The 22,727-nt window shown below is 40.8% G+C and overlaps 1 protein-coding gene across 1 annotated transcript in view; it reads left to right on the top strand.

Moving 5' to 3' along the window:
• The first annotated feature begins 12,868 nt into the window (after positions 1–12,868).
• Positions 12,869–22,727, top strand: part of LOC117446577 (deoxyribonuclease-1-like 1) — a 34,792-nt gene continuing 24,933 nt past the window's right edge. Inside the window, exons 1-6 of the mRNA XM_034082848.2 lie at positions 12,869–13,020; positions 14,765–14,850; positions 19,255–19,349; positions 19,681–19,767; positions 20,370–20,533; positions 21,069–21,181. Coding sequence (XP_033938739.1) covers positions 14,770–14,850; positions 19,255–19,349; positions 19,681–19,767; positions 20,370–20,533; positions 21,069–21,181 — 540 coding nt within the window. The 5' untranslated portion in view covers positions 12,869–13,020; positions 14,765–14,769. The remainder of the gene's footprint in view (positions 13,021–14,764; positions 14,851–19,254; positions 19,350–19,680; positions 19,768–20,369; positions 20,534–21,068; positions 21,182–22,727) is intronic.

The following is a 22,727-nucleotide window of genomic DNA, read 5'->3' as shown; positions in this document are numbered from 1 at the left end:
GTTTTCTTAAAGGTTGTGTCTTCCTGGTCGAATGTACTTATTGTAAGTCGCTTTGGATAAAAGCGTCAGCTAAATGCAATGTAATGTAAAAATCCCCTCACAGCTGTGTGTCTGTGTATTCAGCAGGATGTCTGCATGAGGCACTTAGAGTAAAGTGGTTATATATAATACATATAATGGCACTGTTCTAGCGGTAAACACTTAAAGGTGACCTATCATGCTATATTTGAACAATATATTGTAGCATACATACCTATATAAAGTATATAAATATAGTACAAACAGATCCTGCATTTTAGCCATGCCTCATTTCGCTCTATTTGCTCTTTCCAGCCCTGTTTTTGCAGGGGGCTGATTCTGTGAGCTGCAGCACGCCCCCCTGCAGGAGAGGGGAGAGTGCTCTGAGATCAGCTGCTGGGCTGCAGCGGGGAGAAGAGGGGCACAAAAAGAGATCTCCGTCCTCCGTGTTGTATTCTTATATATGATTATATAGAGTCGTTATTCATTTGTTTGAAAGCTCAATAAATAACAAAGGACCTTTGTCCGGAACTTTTCTAATTTTTTCCAGAAGATTGAAAGTTTAACGGCCATGTTGACCGGCGAAAAGAAATCTAACTGAAACTCTGCAGCACGGTCCCCTCGTTCCTTGGAAGAGGCGGAGAGGTGGGTGTTTGTCATCTGGTGGTGGACTACCGGATAGAATTACAGCGAGGGAGGGATTGCATTGAATTACAGCAGCAGGAAACGCAAACGCTTGCCTCGGGGAGGGAGAAAAAGAGCCACAGCGGAGAATAAACAGAAGGGAAACCATGGCAACCATGCGCAGGAAGTCTTCTTCACTGCTTTTGTGGCAGACTACAGCGCCACTTACAGGCCTGGCATATGTACTACAGCGTCTCCAGCGCTTTTGAGTGGCAATGGCCGGCTGTGGCCCAACCCCACATTCCCCTGATAGGTGGAGAACTGGCCATATAGGCGGAGCACCACTTCTGTGACGTAGAAAATAATTCAAATCTGGATCAGCCTGTATCAGATCCGTTGCAGCCCCGTTTTTAGAGATTTGGGTATGGAGAAAAAAGAGAGAGGATTGTGTTTTCTGACACTTGGTGAGTTCCCTGGAACACCGGGAACACATATTCATGTATAAAAGACATAGATGAGTGCATTTTGCATGATAGGTCACCTTTAAGAAGAACATGTGCTGTATCAGAAACAATGCGCGGCGTGTTTTGGGAGCTCTGTGTTTACAATAGCAAGCATGCTAACACTCAGAGCTAACCATGGAGCTAACACTGTAGGCTACTGGAGAGAATATGTGTAACTAATGTCCTTGAGGTAAACCTTGCGAGAGAGAAAGATTTGAGCCCCATACCGTTTCAGAAATAAAGCTTGAAGTGGTTAGGAGCATAACATGGCATTTAATCACCACAGTGTTTAGCTGAGATCTCCTGGTAGAAAACTCTCTTAGCAGGGGAAAGCTGCTTGACGCTACAAAGGGGCGTGGCTAGCAGCAGACGTTGAATTGAAAGCAGAATCAGCCAGTTTGGAACAGGGCTGCAAAAGAGGGGTTTGAGCAGTATGAGGCACGGCTACAATGGGTGATCTGTTTGGTATTTTGAGCAAAAAACTTCACAGACATGTTTTGTATAGGTATGGCCCTACAATATATTTTTCAAATATAGCATGATAGGTCCACTTTAAATGAAAACTATTTAAACTAAATTCATAGAATCTTAATGTTTGTTAAATGAGGTAAGAAGGTGAACATGTCGTTTTAACATTTTTTTATCAAAGTAATTTAACTATTTGCACTGGCTTTTAATACTAGTTGAACATTACATGTTTACATTTGTATGTGTTTTTATATGTTTCTAGTTATTGTGCTTTTTATCATGTTTTCAATTATCGTTTTACTATTTTACTCCCATTGTGTTATTTTATGTTGTATTTATTCCCTGTACAGCACTTTGGTGAACTGAGGTTGTTTTAAATGTGCCATATAAATAAGATTGAGATTTGGTGGGAAAAAAAAGTTGTGTGGCTTCGGTTAGTTCGGATTCAGCAAAAACAAACGAATAAAGTATCTGACAAGTCATCCGACAGCTATCCTCAAGGTAAAGCACCTAAATGATTCTAAATATAGAATATATTTTTTTAATTGGCTAAAATACTTTTAACAGACTGTCACGTCTACAGCAATATGTTTCTGAGCCAAACTGACGAGGATAAGTTCCTCATATCACTTCAATATAACCAAACTATCCATTTCAACTACATTCACAGACGCATGGCATATTACAGTATATCACTGCTTTTGTACTAACAATGTTTTTTGTTATCTGCAATAAAAAGAATCATGAAATTATATTTTGTGCTTTCTGTGTCATTATAAATTACATGAATAATTGTATTAGGTTAATGTAGTCATGCAGTTTGTTTTTTTGGGTTTTTTTAACAACTGTTAACAAGAAATGTGGTTAAATTAATACAAGTTTAAAAATGTTGTATCCATATTGAACTCCTACGTGTTGTATATAAAGATTCTGCTGATATCACAATGTGTGTTTCGGTTCCCACATCATATTCTTTTTTATCACTTGTAAAGACACGGCATGGACAGGTGCGCTATTTTGTGAAAACATACAGAAGGTGAGGAGCTGCACGAGCTAACCAAAGTCTTTATGGTTGTATACAGAATCTCTGTCTGTCAGTATGATCCGATGAACAGTAAATGGTGTGGAAGTACCATATTATTACTACATGTCCTGATGTTAACACAAGGCCGTTGTTCCCATTGTGAAAATTCAACCAGGACCAACTTCAAATGTTGTTACAGTTTTTTTCATGGTCTTCTCTAAAGAAGAGGGACCAATGGAAACATTGTCATGTTGCCGTTGTTCACCATGGAAACATTCATTAGCTAACAATGACATTATTGTTCTATTGATATAAAGGGAGGTCAGGTACTCTTTAAAGCAGCTGCTAGTTATGGGTACTTTTTACTGAAGTACATTTCAAAGCCTAAAGAAGTTTAGTCAGTACTTCTACTTTTACCAGAGTATTTTTAAACACGAGTATCTGTACTTCTACTTGAGTAAAGGATGTGTACTCTGATCTCTGCAGAGAGGAGGACGGTCAGTGGAAGGAGGACCAGAAGCTGGAGGCTCTCAGTGATTGGGTGAGAGTCCATCGGGCTGCCCACCAGCACCATCGCCAGCTGCTCCCAGGTCAGTTATTACAGATAAAATAAGTTAAGATATACTTCATAATCCCAAATGGGGAAATGTTTTCGTTGCAGCATCATGTTAAGCTAGTATTGCACATAATTAGAGTTAAAAAAGTGTGGAAAATAAACAATTATACAATATAAACATCTTAAAATAGCAGATAAAACAGAACTAAATGAGTGAAAATATAAAGGTTTACGTGTGAAAACTAGTAAACTATCTGACAAATAAAACACTATTGACGGGCTAAATTACAGTAATACAAAATGTGGGATATTTTTTATATTTAGTATTTACAATGACATATTAAATATAAATGTAAAATGTAGTGTGTGAAGTTAGTCCAGAAAGTACCACTAGGTGGGACCAGAGATAAACATTCAGTAGTTTTTTCAGGAACCTGTTGCATGATTGGAGCTGAAAATCAGAACATCTCTGATTATAAACAAACTGCAATCATCTTTAATTCTGCTTACATACATTTCAAATGTGCTGAAAAGTAACAAAGTACACAAACAGAGTACTTTAAATAAGGAATGTTCGACACACCTGGACCTAACTTGTACCTTTCTTGAGTATTTATATTATTAATACTTTTACTCCATCTCACAGGGAAATAATGTACCTTTTACTTGTATACTTTTTTCTGACATCAAGTTATATATATATACAAATATATTAAGCTGTACAATAGCTGCCCACTGCTCCTACTACTAGGATGGGTTAAATGCAGAGGCCACATTTCACTGTGTGTGCTGTGTGCTCTGCATGTATGTCCATTAAAGAGGGTTTCATCCCTCCAATTCTTCTTCTTCTTTCGCTCTGGTATGTATTTATCTTAAAACTACTAGACGTATGTTATATATTCAGTCGAGTTGTGTAGTTTCAAGTTTCCTCTGGTCTCCTGTGGCGTATCCCCTTTGAGCATGTGTATTCAGTTTAAAAAAATTAACTATATTTTAACCGGATGAATGATTTGAGTTCTGGGACGTCTGGATCTGAAGTTAACAGAGAAACAAGCTAAGCTAACGGTAGCCTTTAGCTCGTAGCCCCTCAGCCCAGTTTCCATGGAGAAACTCACTTTTTCCATTTTTATAAAGAGGTTTTTATCAGCAGGTCTTTTTGTTTTGTATTATTTCTAATAATAATAATTCAGTGTTAGTGAAATCTTCTTACTTGTCAGGGTGTAAACTTAGGGGATAAAACAAGCTCATCTAACACTTTATATAAGAGGTGATGCTATCCTCCTGCACCAGGAACACTGAAGGAATCATGGAGAAGACTACAACTCCCATGATGCAACAGTGCACAACCACCACCACACAGTCCAGCTTTTACTGATGATTTCATTGAGAGATGCCCAGGTGTATTGAGTGTTTAAAATCAAAACCAAATGAAATAGGTCTAACTGATTGGCTAGAAAGTGATTTTTTAATCATTTTTATTTATGTACATGCATACATTTATATTTTTGTTGGAAAAAACTGTTTGTCCCCAAAGACTACCTTTACAGTATGTTATGCAATATGTGTAAATGTAGTATGATTTTAAATGGCTGTATATCAGAAACTACAAGCAGTTCAATCAGGTATTTGGTTTTTATGAACTCATTACAAGTTCAATATTTTTCATTTAATTGCAAACCTTTATTTATACAGATAAAATCCCATTGAGATCATTGATCTCTTTTCCAAGGGAGACCTTGGAATATAAAAGAACATTTAATATATTTGGTAAATACTACACAAACATCATGATTTCTTAGATGTTAAGTCCTCTAGCAGTATATTTGAAACTAGCACTGCATCAACAATCTACAGTAAAATGCTGCTTTCACATTCAGAAAATAATAATCCAACTATATAATATATATAATAATACGCATTAAATGCCTTGTTTCTGCATTATAGAAAGGTAACTTGTAATAGTTATAGATATATTGAAGCCAGCACTGATTGCACCCTTAATGAACACTGTAAGGTTTCAGCGTTAGAGTCTGTGAGCTTATTGTTTTGTGTTTATTCTGGTGGCCTTGCAGTTTTATTTTGATGTTGACTCTGTCCTCTCGTTTCAGGTGTCATCACTTCCTGTGGTGGTGTGTCACTTGTCAGCTTGATAGTGATCTCCTGTTCTGAATTGTTTGCACCTGTGCCTCATTAACTGTTGTGTATATGTAGCCCTGTTTTTCTGTTGTCTTTTGTCGGTTCGTCTTGTCTCAACACTAAGTTCATGTCGGTATTTCCTCGTGTAACTTTGAGCAACCTAGTCGAACCTAGTGAACTTTTGAGTGTCCTAGTAGATCCTAAATACCTTTTTACTTTGAGAAATCTTTTGTATATTAAAAGATAGTTTTGAAGTCAAGAAAGAATCGTGCATCTGAGTTCTTGTGAATCCACCGTGTCAGAACGAACCGACCAAATAAGATGGACTCAGCCGATTCCACCGTGTTAAAGACGGCTTTGCAGGCGCAAGGAACACGCCTGCATCACCATGAGGAACAGCTGACAACAATGAATCAGGGGGTTCAGGACTTAAATGCCCGTCAGCAACACTTCCAGTCAACAGTGACAATGGAAATAAATCACCTGGCGGAAAAGATGCGTGACATACTTACGCACCTCGAGGCACGTCCTGCTGTTCCTGCTGCAGAGTTTTCCGGTCCAACGGAGGTCGGGTTTGCTGAGATCCCCGTTCAAATACCCATGCCATCGTCTTCACTCCGCCTCGCTTCACCGGAGAAGTTCTCCGGGGATTCTGGAAACTGTCGTCCATTCCTGATACAGTGCGATCTCCATTTCAAACATCAGCCCGCAGCATTTCCCACAGATCAAGCTAAGGTAGCTTTCATAGTATCTCACTTGACGGGAAGAGCGGGAGCCTGGGCAACAGCTGAATGGGCCCGAGACTCGCCTGTCTGCCAGTCGTTAAGGTTATTCATGGCTTCTATGAAAAACATTTTTGACCAGACAGCACCCGGGAGAGAGTCAGCGAGAGCCCTGGTGAACATCAAACAACGGCAGAGGAGAGTGGCGGATTACGCGATCGAATTCCGGACCCTGGCAGCGGAGAGTGGATGGAACTCAGCGGCTCTTTTTGATGCGTTTCTGCATGGATTAGCGGATCCCATAAAGGATCAGTTGGCTCCATTAGAGTTGCCTGTAGAATTGGACTCGCTCATCGCCATGGCTATCCGGGTGGACCAACGTCTAGCAGAGAGACGTCGGGAGAAAACAGCTTTCACTCCACTGTTTGGACGGGAGTTACAGAGGGAACACTACGGTTGGCGGAGTAATACCCGGACTTCGTCTCCAGAGCGACCAGCGACCCCTAGTGCCGCGGAGGAACAGATGCAGCTCGGAAGAGCCAAACTCACTCCGGAGGAACGTCAGCGCCGCCTACGGGAGCGGCTGTGTTTCTACTGCGGCCAGCAGGGTCATGTTCTGGCAGCCTGTCGGGCAAAAGATCAGGCTCATCAGCGGGAAGAGGGATGCTGGTGAGCCGAGTGACTTCTTTCAACCCTTCCTCGAGAAGACTGACTCAGGTACAAATTAAACTGAAGGATAAGACTGTGACTCAGGATGCATTAATTGATTCTGGGGCTGATGAGAGCTTGTTAGACTGGGAGCTGGCTAAAGAGTTGAACTTAAACATTGTCCTTTTAGATCAGCCATTAGAGGCTAGCGCGTTGGATGGACGCCTTTTATCTACAGTTACTCATCGCACGGAACCCATAGAAATTGTCGTAGATCAGGAGCACCGTGAGCGTATTAGCTTTCATTTATTTAACTCAGCTCAACAGCCTCTCATTTTGGGTTACCCTTGGCTTGTTAAACATAACCCTCACATGGACTGGCTTACAGGAAAGGTTAAAGGGTGGGGGAGTGAGTGCTCTCGTTCATGTTTAACCTCTCATACAGTTTCGAGTGGACCGCCCAGATCTGGGAACTGTAAACAGACGTCAGATAGGGACAGTATCATTTCTTCTAAACATTCTGACTTTCCTGACTTATCCAAAGTGCCAGAGTGTTACCTTGACATTAAGGAGGTGTTTAACAAGACACAAGCTACTTCCTTGCTTCCCCATAGACCGTATGATTGCCCCATAGACCTTCTCTCTGGCTCTACTATCCCCAAAGGACGGTTGTATTCTCTCTCTGGTCCTGAAAGGGAGGCCATGGAAGAGTATATCGGATCATCACTCAAAGCTGGCTTGATTCGGCCATCATCATCCCCAGCAGAAGCAGGTTTCTTTTTTGTAGGGAAAAAGGACGGTTCATTAAGGCCCTGTATTGATTACAGTCCACTTAATCAGATCACAGATATCCCCTTCCACTCATCTCTACGGCATTCGATCTGTTACAGGGAGCCAAGATATTTACCAAGCTTGACTTAAGGAATGCATATCATCTTGTGCGCATCCGGGAGGGGGATGAGTGGAAAACAGGTTTCAATACACCAACGGGACATTATGAATATTTGGAAATGCCTTTTGGACTTTGCAATGCACCTGCTGTTTTCCAAGCCCTCATTAATGATGTGTTACGAGATTTCCTGAATGTTTTCTGTTTTGTGTATCTCGATGATATTCTCATCTTTTCCCCAGATAAGAAAACTCATGTTAACCATGTTCACCTTGTTCTTCAGAGACTCCTGGCTAACCATTTGTTTGTAAAGGCCGAAAAATGCGAGTTTCATGTGAACACTGTGGCCTTTTTGGGCTTTGTGATTTCCCCTAACAAGGTGGAAATGGACCCAGCTAAGGTCAGTGATGTGGCTAATTGGCCCACACCAGACTCTAGAAAGAAAGTTCAGCAATTCCTGGGGTTTGCTAACTTTTACAGACGGTTCATACGCAATTTCAGTGCTATTGCCTCTCCTCTCCATGCCCTTACCTCTCCCCATGTTCAGTTTGTGTGGAATCCACAGGCAGAGAAATCTTTCCTGGAACTGAAGAGCAGGTTCACCACAGCTCCCATCCTGACGGTACCTGATCGCCACCGACAGTTTGTGGTGGAAGTGGATGCCTCCAACGACGGCGTTGGAGCTATACTGTCCCAGAGGTCAGCGGGGGACAACAAGCTTCATCCATGTGCATATCTCTCCCGTCTGCTGAGAGGAATTACGACGTGGGAAATCGGGAACTGTTGGCGGTGAAGATTGCTTTGGAGGAGTGGCGGCACTGGTTGGAGGGAGCGGAGCAGGATTTCCTGGTCTGGACGGATCATAAAAACCTGCAATACATCAGGAAGGTCAAACGTCTGAACTCTAGGCAGGCCAGATGGGCTTTGTTCTTCAACAGATTTAGGTTCACTCTGTCATATCGACCTGGTTCGCAGAATGGAAAGCCTGATGCACTCTCCAGGATGTTTGATCCTGAGCCAGTCCCCAAGAGTCCAGATCCCATTCTGCGGCCAGACCGAGTGATAGGGAGTGTGACCTGGCCCATTGAAGCCAAGGTCAAACAGGCAAACGTTGGAAATCCTGTCCCAAGAGGGTGTCCTCAGAATCGTTTGTTTGTGCCGGAGCAACTTCGATCTCAAGTTGTTCATTGGGCCCATACGTCTGTACTTACCTGTCATCCTGGAAACAAAAGGACCCTGTTCATGGTGAGACACAGATTCTGGTGGCCGGGGATGTGGAAGGATGTTGCAGAATATGTGGCGGCATGTCCTGTGTGCGCCAGGAACAAAACTTCTCAGCAAGCTGCGGCAGGTCTTCTCCAACCTCTGCCCATTCCCAACAGACCATGGTCTCACATTGCGTTGGATTTTGTGACGGGATTACCAACATCGGCAGGTAATACCACCATACTCACTGTAATTGATCGTTTTTCTAAAATGGCACACTTTGTCGCCATGCCCAAGTTACCTAATGCCAAAGAAACAGCAGAGGCCATGTTGTCCCATGTGTTCAGGATCCATGGTTTTCCCAGTGATGTCGTTTCAGACCGAGGCCCTCAGTTCGTGTCACGATTTTGGAAGGAGTTTTGTCACCTAATCCAAGCCACTGTTAGTCTGACCTCCGGATACCACCCACAGTCGAATGGACAAGCGGAGAGGATGAATCAGGATTTGGAGACCTGTTTGAGATGTCTAGCGTCCGAGAAACCTACCACCTGGAGTAAGAATCTGATTTGGGTGGAGTATGCGCACAACACTTTACCCACATCAGCCACTGGTATCTCCCCGTTTCAATGTGTCCATGGGTACCAACCTCCTTTGTTTCCGGAGCTCGAGAAGGAGGTCACCGTACCATCAGCCCATGCTCTGGTTCGCCGCTGCTGTCGGGTCTGGGCGGGAGTTCGCCATATGTTGCAGAGGAGTGCCGTTCGCATGAAGGTATTGGCCGACCGGAAACGACGTCCAGCCCCCAAGTACCAGGCCGGACAACGAGTGTGGCTATCTACCAAGGATCTTCCTCTGCATGTCGCCTCCAGGAAGCTGGCTCCCCGGTTCGTTGGTCCTTTTCCCATAGCCAAAGTGATTAACCCTGTTGCTGTCCGTTTATGTCTTCCTAAACCCATCAAGGTCCACCCCACGTTTCATGTCAGCAAGTTGAAACCAGTCAAAGAGAGCAGACTGGTCCCCGCCTCCACGCCCCCTCCACCTCCCCGGATTGTCGACGGGGGTCAAGTGTACACTGTGGACAAAATACTGTCTGAAAGGAAGAGGGGCAGAGGTAGACAGTTCCTGGTCGACTGGGTAGGGTACGGATTAGAGGAGAGGTGCTGGATCCCAGGCAGCTTCATTGTGGACAAGACCCTTATATCTGACTTCGATAGAGAACAGTCTCAGGCTTCAGGGATGTCTGGAGCCGTCCGTAAGAGGGGGGGTACTGTAAGGTTTCAGCGTTAGAGTCTGTGAGCTTATTGTTTTGTGTTTATTCTGGTGGCCTTGCAGTTTTATTTTGATGTTGACTCTGTCCTCTCGTTTCAGGTGTCATCACTTCCTGTGGTGGTGTGTCACTTGTCAGCTTGATAGTGATCTCCTGTTCTGGATTGTTTGCACCTGTGCCTCATTAACTGTTGTGTATATGTAGCCCTGTTTTCCTGTTGTCTTTTGTCGGTTCGTCTTGTCTCAACACTAAGTCCATGTCGGTATTTCCTCGTGTAACTTTGAGCAACCTAGTCGAACCTAGTGAACTTTTGAGTGTCCTAGTAGATCCTAAATACCTTTTTACTTTGAGAAATCTTTTGTATATTAAAAGATAGTTTTGAAGTCAAGAAAGAATCGTGCATCTGAGTTCTTGGGAGTCCTTCGTGTCAAATACTATAGCTCCACATTATCATTATTACTTTCTGTGCTGCTTTTAATCTAAATGATTCTCATGGGATCAATTCAGTTTTAATTATTTTACCTTTCAAACATATAACATATAGACATTGACATTATCTAGCAGAAATCTGTCCATGATAATAATAAAAGTATTATACAAGTAGTAAGAAAACAGTACATCTTACTAAAGAGAATGATTCAGATTCGGGTTGTTTTTATTAATCTGATGTTCAAGCAGAACTAGGTCACTTCCATTGTTTCATACATCCAGAGAGGAACTTCCTGTCTTCCTGCAGTTGGAAATGTGTCATGTGTGTGTGCGTGTGTGTGTGTGTGTGTTTGATTTAGTCATTTATTTGAACAGGGGCAATGCACATTAATGAACACTTAAAACAATTCAACAAGTGTAATGTGCCTGAGCAGATACAAGCAACCCCGTATCACGGCAAGACGTGAACATGTGACGATTTTCCATGCTGGGAGACGTGAAGATGTCACGATTTCGTCCCTTCAAACGTGACAGTTACACGGTATTGTTAACCAGTGGAGAAATAACCGGAAATGCCAAGCAAATGCTCCCCTGACGGTCAGTTGTTATTGTCAATATTAATATAATAATGATTTATTTTGTAATAGTCACACTCGATTACGCCGATTTTCTTGTTGCCCCAGCTGGTCGACTCCTATTTGAGCAGAAACAAAGGCTACATTAATGTATTAAATCGATGTTAATCCATGCGTGTGGATGTGGAATTAACGGACGTGATGTTGTGCAATTGCGTTGCAAGGTAACAGCTTCGGTTCATGTTAATTTACAAACTCTTCAACTAGAACCGTAGTTATATTTGAAAACATTTTAGAAGGACTTACGAAATACTTTAATGTAAATTAAAATTTAAATGTGAAGGAATGTGTGTATAACAAAATACATCCGTCATACACTTAACCGGAAACAGACGTAGGCAAGATCCTCAGGTCGATCATTGGATGGTTTAGCCGCAATGCACGCTGGGATTTGGTGTTTATGCGATGTGAAATCTGAAAATATTTTTAAAAAATAAAATAATACTTAATTCCGAGTGTGTTTGTTTTTCTCTTTGAAAGTCATCACATAACGGCATTGTAATACACGGTTCGGCTGCATTAAATATTATATCTGCCGTAGTTCTTTATTTATAGAGCCCTGCTGAGAAGACTTCTGGAAAACTGGAAACGTGACGTGGATCATAAATATATCAGCAATTAAACAACATCTTACATTTCTTTTCACACAATACGTCTCCTTGCAGTATCAACACTAATTCGGCTGACTTTTATATTTGATCCAATTGGTAGATAGGCTGTATTTACACCATAACGGTGCACAGCTGATAGAAAGGGACACCTGGTGGTTAAAGCAGGTTATTGAATTTTATTATTTGTATTATTAGATATTTCTAATACTGGTTAACATGGGTTAACAATACCGTGTAACTGTCACGTTTGAAGGGACGAAATCGTGACATCTTCACGTCTCCCAGCATGGTAAATCGTCACATGTTCACGTCTTGCCGTGATACCGGGTTGGCTGCAAGTGCTACATAAAGTGCAAGAGGAGATACCCCTGTGTTAAAGTGCATTTAGCAGTGATTGCACGTCTGTTTGCTTCTCACCCATTCTTTGAAGTGACCTTTAAAACTATTGAGAGTGGGACAATCCCGTTTCTCAGTTGGGAGGCTATTCCAGAATGAGCTGCCTTTGTTTGTGTTTGTGTGTGTGTGTGTGTGTGTGTGTGTGTGTGTGTGTGTGTGTGTGTGTGTGTGTGTGTGTGTGTGTGTGTGTGTGTGTGTGTGTGTGTGTGTGTGTGTGTGTGTGTGTGTGTGTGTGTGTGTGTGTGTGTGTGTGTGTGTGTGTGTGTGTAACCCCCCGCAACTGTATCTCCGCATTTTTAATATGAATCATAGGGTGAATCATCCATTATTATTGTGAAATCTCAAAATAAGTTTAGTTTAACTTCCCGTAAGATCATGGAAACACACACACACACACACACACACACACACACACACACACACACACACACACACACACACACACACACACACACACACACACACACACACACACACACACACACACACACACACACACACACACAGAGCCGAGCTTGAATGAAACACAGAGACCCAGAAGTATATAGCTTTAAGGACCTAATGATTCTAATAAGGGCTATAAAATAGTTAATACTGGGTAGTTTATTTAGTTAAAAAACTATCCGCTGACTTACAGACGTCTCTTTCGTGGTTAGTCAAAAGTTTGGCCACTACGAATATTTCCATCAGAGTCCGGAGCACTTCCTGAGGGTTACATTGGTCAGCATGAATTTGAAGGTGGATTGGCGCCCTTTTGTTGGCTGACAGAGACTTCCCTTTTGGGTTTATTCCTGGTGTTTCTGCAGAACCTCTCACTTCACGCCTGTCCCCTGAAACAGAACAACCTCTGCTGCTGGGTCATTATTTAGATTTTACTCAAACAGCTGGGTGAGTTTTATTCTTCTTATTGTAAACAATTAAGTGTCAATTTCTCAGCTATGGAGTTGAACTAAAACCCATCTTTTGAATATGGTTTTTAATGTGGTTTAACTTTCAATTCTCATCATTGTCCATGTTTTACTGTATTTCTTTCTGTTTTGCTTTTATTTAAAATTTAAAATGTTCTTTTTAAGATTATTTTATTTTAACCTATTTTAATTTCTCAGCTTTAATTCACGGGAATTTCATTAGGATCACTTTAGATGTTTTATCTTGTTCTGTGTTTATTTTAATATTATTTTAATATTCTTGTTATGTTTTCTGTAAAGCACTTTGGGCTAACCCTAACCCTGCCACAAATAAAATGTATTATTATTATTATCTGACTTTATTCTCTGTGTCATTTTCCATTGTGTGATACATTACAATTTGGAGGGAAACCAGCTGCAATAGGCGGCAATAATTAAAACATAGTCTTATATGTACATGTTTATCTTAGTGTTTTATTTATTTGTATCTATTCTCTATATATTTTTTTGATTTCACTGAATTTAAATTTTCTTTTTTAAATGCTATTCTTTATTTTTGTGTGTGTTCATGTGCCAAACGTTTTGATACCCTCTCACCCTTTATTAGTTCCCTGCCTTTCAAGTACAAATGTGTTTCTTCTTCTATGGTGAATTAAGTGTGTTGGGTTTGGGAGGATTGTGGGTAAGAAAGCGGGGGGACTTATTTAATTTATATCTATTGTATGAACTGCAAATGCTAATGTATTATTGGAAAAGGAGAAGATAAAATAAGTTGCTGAAGTTGCAAATCTGTTCCCTAAAAACTATTTAGGAAGTCAATTTGGTACTAAAAGTTGTATATCCTGAATAACATTTCGTTTTTAAATAATTAGTCAAAGTACACTTACATAAAGACAACCCGGTGCCATTTCATGTTTTCCTCTGCTGATCCATTTACTACTTCCTCTTCTATTTCAAATGTTCCCGCTCATTTCTTGATAAAAAATGTTTGCCGCTCCTGGGAGAGCGTTGACTCATTCTCAATATTCAAATGTAATATTATGACGTTAACACTCCACAGCAAGTCCTGAATTCAGAGCCTTGTTTTAAGAGGCTCTATTCTTCTTTTGGGGTTTTTCCCTTTCCTGTATATTCTATATGTTTGTGTGCATGTAAATGGTTTCCTAAAACCCGGGAAATACTTTTCATACTTTTTTTTTCGTTCGTCAGGAAGTCAATGGTTTTCTGAATGTGTTTTTGGTTGTTAACGTGAAGTAAGGTCTGTGGTTAACACAATCTAAAGAGATTTTAACAAATAATTTCAGTAATTACCCCACTAAATATCTGAAATGTGTCATGAAAACACGTATGCTAATATGTGACTAAATAAATGACTGAACGTCATCACACCTTTAGCTGAGTGGTGGTGACACACAGCCATGAGACCGTGTTGTAGTTCCTTTAAAGCGTTAGCTTTTTACTTCTGGCAATTGCATTTACCCTTCAAAAATCATAAAGTGATAAGTGTTAATATGTGCAGATTATCCTGCTGAACCAAACATGTAAGTATCATGAACATTTGTTAGCGACAGAGATTATTCCCTTCCATATACGGAAATCAAATAGAAAAAAAGTAAATAAATGTGTCAGATACTCGTTAAGTACCTTGTAATTGTAATTGAGTACAGCACTTTAGTAAATGTTCTTTGTTACTGTCCACCTTGTAATCTATCTATGTTTTTTAGTCAAAATGAAGATCGCTGCCTTCAATGTGAAGAGACTGGGATGGGCTAAAGTCAACAAGAAGGCCGTACGGGAAATTATCATTGAGGTAACTCACCGTGCTGAAGCACACAAGTTTGTTCAGTGTAATATTTCAGTTAATGTTTTTGTACATGGTAAGACATTTAAATGAAAGGAGCTGTTTTTTTTTATAAAGCTTAGATATAAGTTTGTTCATAAAAACAAAAACAACAAAAACAACAACAACAACAACAACAAGTATTTATCACTGGTCAGATTTGGTAGACACCAGAGGCCTGTACTACGAAGCTGGTTCAACATAACCTGGATATGTTTGAGTTAGCCGGTTAGCCTGATCCAAAACATACGCGCTCTCGCTAAGCGGTCCTACGATGCTGGTTATCAAGTGGATCGCTCAAGCCAGCCGTGTCCTATCTAGTTAGGTGCGCGTTCACATGAAAGGGGTGGTATCTGGAGCATTCGACCAATCACAACAACACGTTCTCACTCCCAACCCGTCAAATGTTGACGGTCGGTCAGGGCCCCTCCCCGTCACTCTATTACGCACAGGGTACCCCTTGAGAGTCAGTTTTCAACGGGCAGGGCGTCCCATAGACCTCCCATAGCGTTGATAATAGACGCCATGAGAACGCTCCCTGACGGTCGGTTGTTATTGTCAATATTAATATAATAATGATTTATTTTTTAATAGTCACACTCGATTTTGGCCAAATTTCTTGTTGCTCCAGCTGGTCGACACCTCTTTTAGCAGAAACAAAGGCCATATTAATGTATTAAATCGATGTTAATCCATGTGTGTGGTTGTGGAATTAACGGACGTGACGTTGTGCGATTTCGCAACACAATCATTTACAAACTCTTCAACTACAACCCTAATTATATTTAAAAACATTTTAGAAGGCCTCACGAAATACTTTAAATTAAAATGTAAATGTGAAGGAATGTGTGTAATGTGGTGATTGACATTATTCACCCGCGGATCTATGGGTTGGGGTATTGTTCTGCACGGACATTTTAGTTAACCGGACTTCCTGTTGATGTGAAATCCGAAAACATTTTTTAAAAATAAAATAATACTTAATTCCGAGTGTGCTTGCTTTTCTCTTTGGAGGTCATCACATAACGGCATTGTAATACACGGTTCGGCTGCATTAAATATGACATATCTGCCATAGTTCTCTATTTATAGAGCCCTGATGAGAAGACTTCTATACAAACATGAGAACTGCCGCCAAAACTGAAAACGTGACGTGGATCATAAATATATCAGCAATTAAATAAAATCTTCAATTTCTCTTCACAATATAAGTCTCCTTGCAGTATCAACACTAATTCGGCTGACTTTTATATTTGATCCAATTGGTAGATAGTCTGTATTTACACCATAACGGTGCACAGCTGATAGAAAGGGACACGTTAAAGCACGTTATTGAAATGTATTATTTTCATTATTAGATATTAAGGAGACACAGACAGACAAAATAATAAGGCTTTATTTAAATATTAAAGGATACTTTAGGTTAAGGTCTTATTTTGAATAAGAAAAAAGCTTTGGGGGTATAAATATTAAGTACTAATATATTGCTTTCCTGCAATGTTAATGTTTAAGCACTTATTTTAACTGATATTATACATATGTATTATACTCTTATAAGATGTATGTAGATAGTATAAGAAATGTGCAGAATACGACTTTTAATGGTGGAGGTATACACACATAGATGTCTTGTAATGCACTGTTGGGCGACTGTGGCTGCGAGGGAGTGCGGTCGTCTTTCAACCAGAAGGTTGTGTGTTCGATCCCAGCCCAAGCAGTCAACATGTCGATGTATCCTTGAGCAAGATACTTAACCCTGAGTTGCTCCCGATGGCATGGCCAATGGTGTGTGAATGTGTATGTATGTTAGTGCATGTCCTAACATACACTGCTCTGTATGAATGGGTGAACGACATGTAGTATGTAAAGCGCTTTGAGGGGTCTTAAAGACTGGATAAAGTGCTATATAAGTACAGTCCATTTACCATTTACTGTTGAGGAACCTGCGACCAAAGTTTTTCATCTCCGGCCTTGTCAGGTAATGTACAATCAATAAATAAAGAATACAGAATTATTAAATATAAAACATAGAATTGGTGTGATTATACTAAATGATTTACAAATAAACACCACTGCATATTTACAACTGTTACACATGCTGATGTAACGCAAATGTTTCCAACTTGGGATCAATAAAGTATATCTTATCTTAAGATGATCGATGGCTACTGCCATATTTGCACAATGTGCCTCTGAACCTTGACAAGTGCATGTTTCATGCCTATCAATTAACAACAGGAGGGGTCACAGTAGCCAGCATGTGTAGTTCTGGGGACGGGGTGGGGGAGGGGGGGACGCAGTGGACCCGTACAAATCCAGTTTTGGACAGTCTGCCGTGGTTCCATCCCATTTCAAAGTGCTGTTCGACGCTCGGCGTAACCCTCGGCGCACACTCAAACATTCAATCACAGAGCTTGAGGACTATCACGGGGTTTGTCAAGCGAAGCGGAGAGAATACTTAAAATTGTGTAAAATTCTCTAAAGCAACTACTATGAGCTGCTCCGACCCTTGGTCCTGACGGACTCCAACTTGTGTTTATTAATCAAACAAATAAATACACACACGGATAATTATGTGTTATTGTTGAGTAAATAAAAGTGTGTGGTTTAGAAAAGAATACAAAATTAGAAGGAAAAAACAATGAAACAATACAGATTTCAGTTTTCTAAGCCCCTACTCTCCCCCTAACTGACGACAACAAAAGTCCTACATTATTCAATTAAAATAAAGAAGTAAAAACAATAAGTGTGGCTTGATATTGAGTAAGAAAAAGGTTGATAAACGCTGTGAGAATGAATCTGCGGAGAGCATTTCGCCGTGATCCCAACTCGTCTATTACCAACGTTCAGGGAGCTCTATACAAGTCAATGGGACGCCCTGCCCGTTGAAAACTGACTCTCAAGAGGTACCCTGTCTGTAATAGAGTGATGGGGAGAGGCCCTTACCGACCGTCAACATTTGACGGGTTGGGAGTGAGAACGTGTTGATCACAAACATGGAGAAGCGTAATGACAACGCAGCGTACTTCCTGAATGAAAAGTCAACTATATAATTAGACAAATATGAAGAAGTTCAACTTTAAACGTCCATGACTTAAACACTTTATCCAGGATCAAAGCCACAGAGCTGCACCTGCAAGGTGAATACAGCTGGTAACAGAACAAGTGTTTCAATGCGTACATTAACAGGTTTTTGATATCACTGCCCCGTCTAAGACACGATCTGACTTTCATTACATTTGACTCGAGTGTTTCGTCAACTTAATGTGTTGCTTAAAATAATACTTCTGCATCCAGTATGTGACACTGTAAGTGGTGCACGGCCAGATACGGCTCAGCTGACTCAGATAAGGAAATATATGATACATTATGATGTGATATGATGTGATATGAATGATAATGGGACACATCGATGTCTGCACTCACAGTGCCGCGGACTGTACTTAATGTTACTTTGATCCGGTTACTTAAGTTGTGGCAGATATTTAAGTAAGCTTTCTTGATGCTAATGTTATAATAGTCAGGGGATATTCTATTAATTTTCACGTTCACACAGTCAGTTGATTTTTGCCGGCCGTCTTTCCTTTCTCCTGTAATATGACTGGATCGCTTTAAACTCCGCACACTGAGCTCTGATTGGTCAGCAGGCGGTGCTTTCACTGAGTTGATCTCTTAGCCTGCAACCTAGCCTGCAACCTAACCTGCTCCGGGGCAGGTTAGCCGCTCAGCATAAGTTACCATGGAGATCTAGCCCGCTAAAAAGAGAACCAGCGTCGTAGGACCGGAAAGCCGGAGTTTTCCCTGAAGTTAGCCGCTAAGCGAAAATCCTGCTTCGTAGTACAGGCCCCTGCTGTAACTGTTTAACATATATATCAAAAACTTCTGCTATTGCAGTTAGAAATACATTTTCCCATGCCGTATTTGGTTCTGCATCTCAAATATGAATTTTTTTTATTTGACATTTTAAAGTAGACATTTAAAAGTAGACACTAAAGATTTAGATAACATTTGTTATGGTGGCTTACCTCCTTCAATGTAAGGCTTATAGTAGACCATTCTGGCTCATTGTCACATATATGGAAAACTTTAATATAACAAAGCCATTATTATTGTTGCTATTATTAGTCACATGGTTCTTTTTATAAGCCAACTCTTCTACCCAATTTTTTTTAATATTGTGTTTTTGTTTTGGTCTTTAAAGCATGTTTGAATTTCAATTCAAAGGCTTTATTGTAATTTGCACCCCGCTTAGAAAAAGAAAAAAAAAGGTTAGCCCTAAAGAGTGCAGGGTTAGGGCTAAATAATAAATACAATTTAAAAAAAAAAAGTGCTTTTAGTTCTGTGCTTTCTTTTCTCTGTGGTTGTGTTTTGCAGATTGTGTCTGAGTACAGCGTGGTGGTGCTGCTGGAGGTGATAGATGAGAGTGGTAAGGCCATGAAACTGCTCCTCAAACACCTTAATGACTATGGGTGAGTTCTCCACACAAAGTAGCATGCACATTCATTTAAAGGGGCCCTATTCTGCACATTTTCAGGTTACATTTTTTATTTTGTGTCTCTACTGTGACATGTCTCCATGGTTTAATGTTCAAAAAGCTCTTTATTTTTTTCCTACTGCCTGTGCCGCAGCACCTCTTTGCACCCTCTGTCTGAAACCAGAGCCCAGTCTGCTCTGACAATAACATTTTAATGTATGTGGCTAAAAATCAAATCAAATCTTATGGGGCATCTAAAATGATACAAACGAATTATTGATGATTTTGAGAGATTTTCAGTTCCAGTTGTTTCTGTTTTCTGGCAGAGATAACAAAAGGAATCCGTACGGCATGCTGTGCAGTGAACCTCTGGGACGGAAGACTTACAAGGAGAAGTTTGTCTACTTCTACAGGTCAGGAACACAAGTACAGACTATCCTGTGTGTGGTTAAAATACCTTTTAGGGCAACCAGTGCCTTTATTGTAGAGACAGACCTGACATGGGGAGTGATGACACACGGCAAATGGTCTTCGAACTGGATTCAGACCAAGCCTCAGTACACATCAATCTACCAATTGAGCTATACGTTATGTCTCACAGGAATTAAAATATGTCTTAAATTGGTAACAGCCACATTCAATTGGATACATATGATTGAAAAACTGTGTGGAATATCAAAGACAAAAAAAACAGTAATGTTTGTTTTTGAACCAGTAAGCTGTGACACATTACATTACTCTTCTTTGAGACGCTTCAATCTTTTAACTCCTACAATTTATTTGTTGTCTATGGTCCGGTAGCTAAGACCCAGAACATCATAGGCTTTACAAATCATCACATTGTGCCGTTGGGCCAAACTCTACATACATTTCCCACAAGGCTTTACTGAAAAACTTCAAGTGGTTTATGAGCTATCTCACTAACTAATAGAAATACTTTAATAAACAAACAAAACATAACATGTGTGTTTATAAGCTTTATAATACAGTACATGTTTGTGGCTTTGTGTTTTAGAAAGAAAGAAGTGCAGATATTAGACTCCTACCAGTACGTAGAAAAGAATGAAGATAATGAATATGATGAAGATGAAGAAGATGAAGATGATGAATATGATGAAGAAGATGTTGACGAGCTAGCCAGAGAGCCTTTCGCTGTCCTTCTCAAATGTCCAAACACAGGTATTTGTGTGTGTGTGTGTTTTAGTTTTTTAGACTATCAATGTGAGGATCAATTTGGGTTTTGTGTGTTATGCGGACCTTTATGGATTATGAGGACATTTTGGCCTGTTCTCTATTTTGGTACAGACTTTCAATGGACTGTTTGAATGTTAAATCACTTCTTTAGTTAAAATAGGGGTTAAAGGTTAGGCAAAATTGTTTTGTTTATGTCGGTCCACACAGGTGTGTTTATATATGTGTGTGTGTGTGTGTGTGTGTGTGTGTGTGTGTGTGTGTGTGTGTGTGTGTGTGTGTGTGTGTGTGTGTGTGTGTGTGTGTGTGTGTGTGTGTGTGTGTCTTGCACGGATATCATTGTGAGGACCACTTGGGGACCTTTCTATATTGTGACGTCCTAACTTTGAGAAAGACCTAAATGGACTATTTAAATAGAAATACTTTGTTAAAGTTAGACTTAGGTTGCGATAAGGGCCGGATAATTATTTGTTGTGTGTGTGTGTGTGTGTGTGTGTGTGTGTTTGTGTGTGTTTGCCTCAAGTTGTGCAGAATCTGGTGTTGATCCCGGTCCACACCAAACCAAGTGATGCAGAGACAGAGCTGAACGCTCTTCATGACGTGGTTGAAGATGTGAGGGAAAGATGGCAGAATGATGTAAGTGTTTAAAATATTATTGATGGGTTTGAGAGAAAAACAATGTGTGAAAATCTTTACATTTAACATTTGTTGTTTATCCAATCCACTTTATTTATATAGTACATATTAAAACAGAGGGTTTTACCGAAGTGCTTCACAGCAGACATAACATTATAATAAAATTAGGGCTGTCAGTCGATTAAAATAGTTAATCACGATTAATCGCAAATTAATCGCACATTTTTGATCTGTTCTAAATGTACCTTAGAGGAATATTTTTACAGTTTTTAATACTCCTATCAACATATGAGTGGACAAATATGCTTTATGCTAATGTTTATTATCATTTGAACAATGACAAATATTCTCATGAATATTAAACAACAACCTCTGAACATTACAAATATTCGCCTCAATTCAACCTGGAACCTCTCTCATACAATACAAATGGGGTGTGTGTGTGTGTGTGTGTGTGTGTGTGTGTGTGTGTGTGTGTGTGTGTGTGTGTGTGTGTGTGTGTGTGTGTGTGTGTGTGTGTGTGTGTGTGTGTGTGTGTGTGTGTGTGTGTGTGTGTGTGTGTGTGTGTGTGTGTTGGATCGTTGGAGCTATGTGCTGCCTGGACGCTGCAATCATGTTGCTGCAATCATGAGTGTGCTGACTTCTCCTACAATGTCCCGCTGTCTGCTTCCTGCATAAAGCCAAGTGCTCGGTGCAGTTGTGGCGAAATGTCGCTCCTCTGTTTTCATTTAAACAGCTCCGTATATCCGTTAGCGCAGCTAGCTAGCACCAGATGCTAACAACAACAACAATGCACTTAAGGGCCCTTTCTCATTTCTCGAACTCCCCTCCTCGACTCCTATCCTCGATACTTAGTCCCGCCCACAGGAGATGCGAGCGGAGGAGCCGAGGAGGGGAACCGAGGAGAGAGGAGGGGAAGCAGCAGGCGGTTAGAGAAATGAGAACTCCTCTCCTCTGATGCGGCTTTCACACCAGCGCTTTTCCCTTTCTAGCTCCGAGCGGGAGCTTTTCTGGTTCAGCTCCGGTTTCCCTTTTCAGCTCCCGCTCTGTGCACACCGCCCACTGGCGCCCCAGAGCTGCCCTTGCTGCGTCATGACGTCACCGTTTACATCGCTGATTTGCTCCCCAACGGCAGCTCACAACAACTGCGTCGGGTCGATGATCGTGTTGCTTTTAATCACACGAAGCCAGAATAAATTGAATAACGACTTCTCCAACCTTATACTTTTCTCCAGAGTGCCGTGGTTCATTGTTTATTCATGTGTTTCTGCAGCATTTACCGACCGCTGCAGTGCTGCTCTTCCACTGAGTTTATTCTCCCGTTAGCTCCCGGTTAGCTCACACTGCAGCGGCCGCTCTAAGTATTCACTGTCCGACTCACACAAGCAGCTGATGCATATCCCCAGTTCCCCTTAGCCTAAGTGAATGTGTGTCAGTCTGAATTGACACTGTTTGGTATCACAACGCTGTTATGAAAGTTTCTCTGGTATAAAACGGGTGATGTTGGCATAGCAACCGAAGCTAAACTGACTACTTGCATCCGATA

This window comes from Pseudochaenichthys georgianus, chromosome 5, assembly GCF_902827115.2.
Source record: "Pseudochaenichthys georgianus chromosome 5, fPseGeo1.2, whole genome shotgun sequence".
Classification (NCBI taxonomy): domain Eukaryota; kingdom Metazoa; phylum Chordata; class Actinopteri; order Perciformes; family Channichthyidae; genus Pseudochaenichthys; species Pseudochaenichthys georgianus.
The sequence above is the reverse complement of the archived record's forward strand: the minus strand, read 5'-3'. Positions and strand labels throughout refer to the sequence as shown.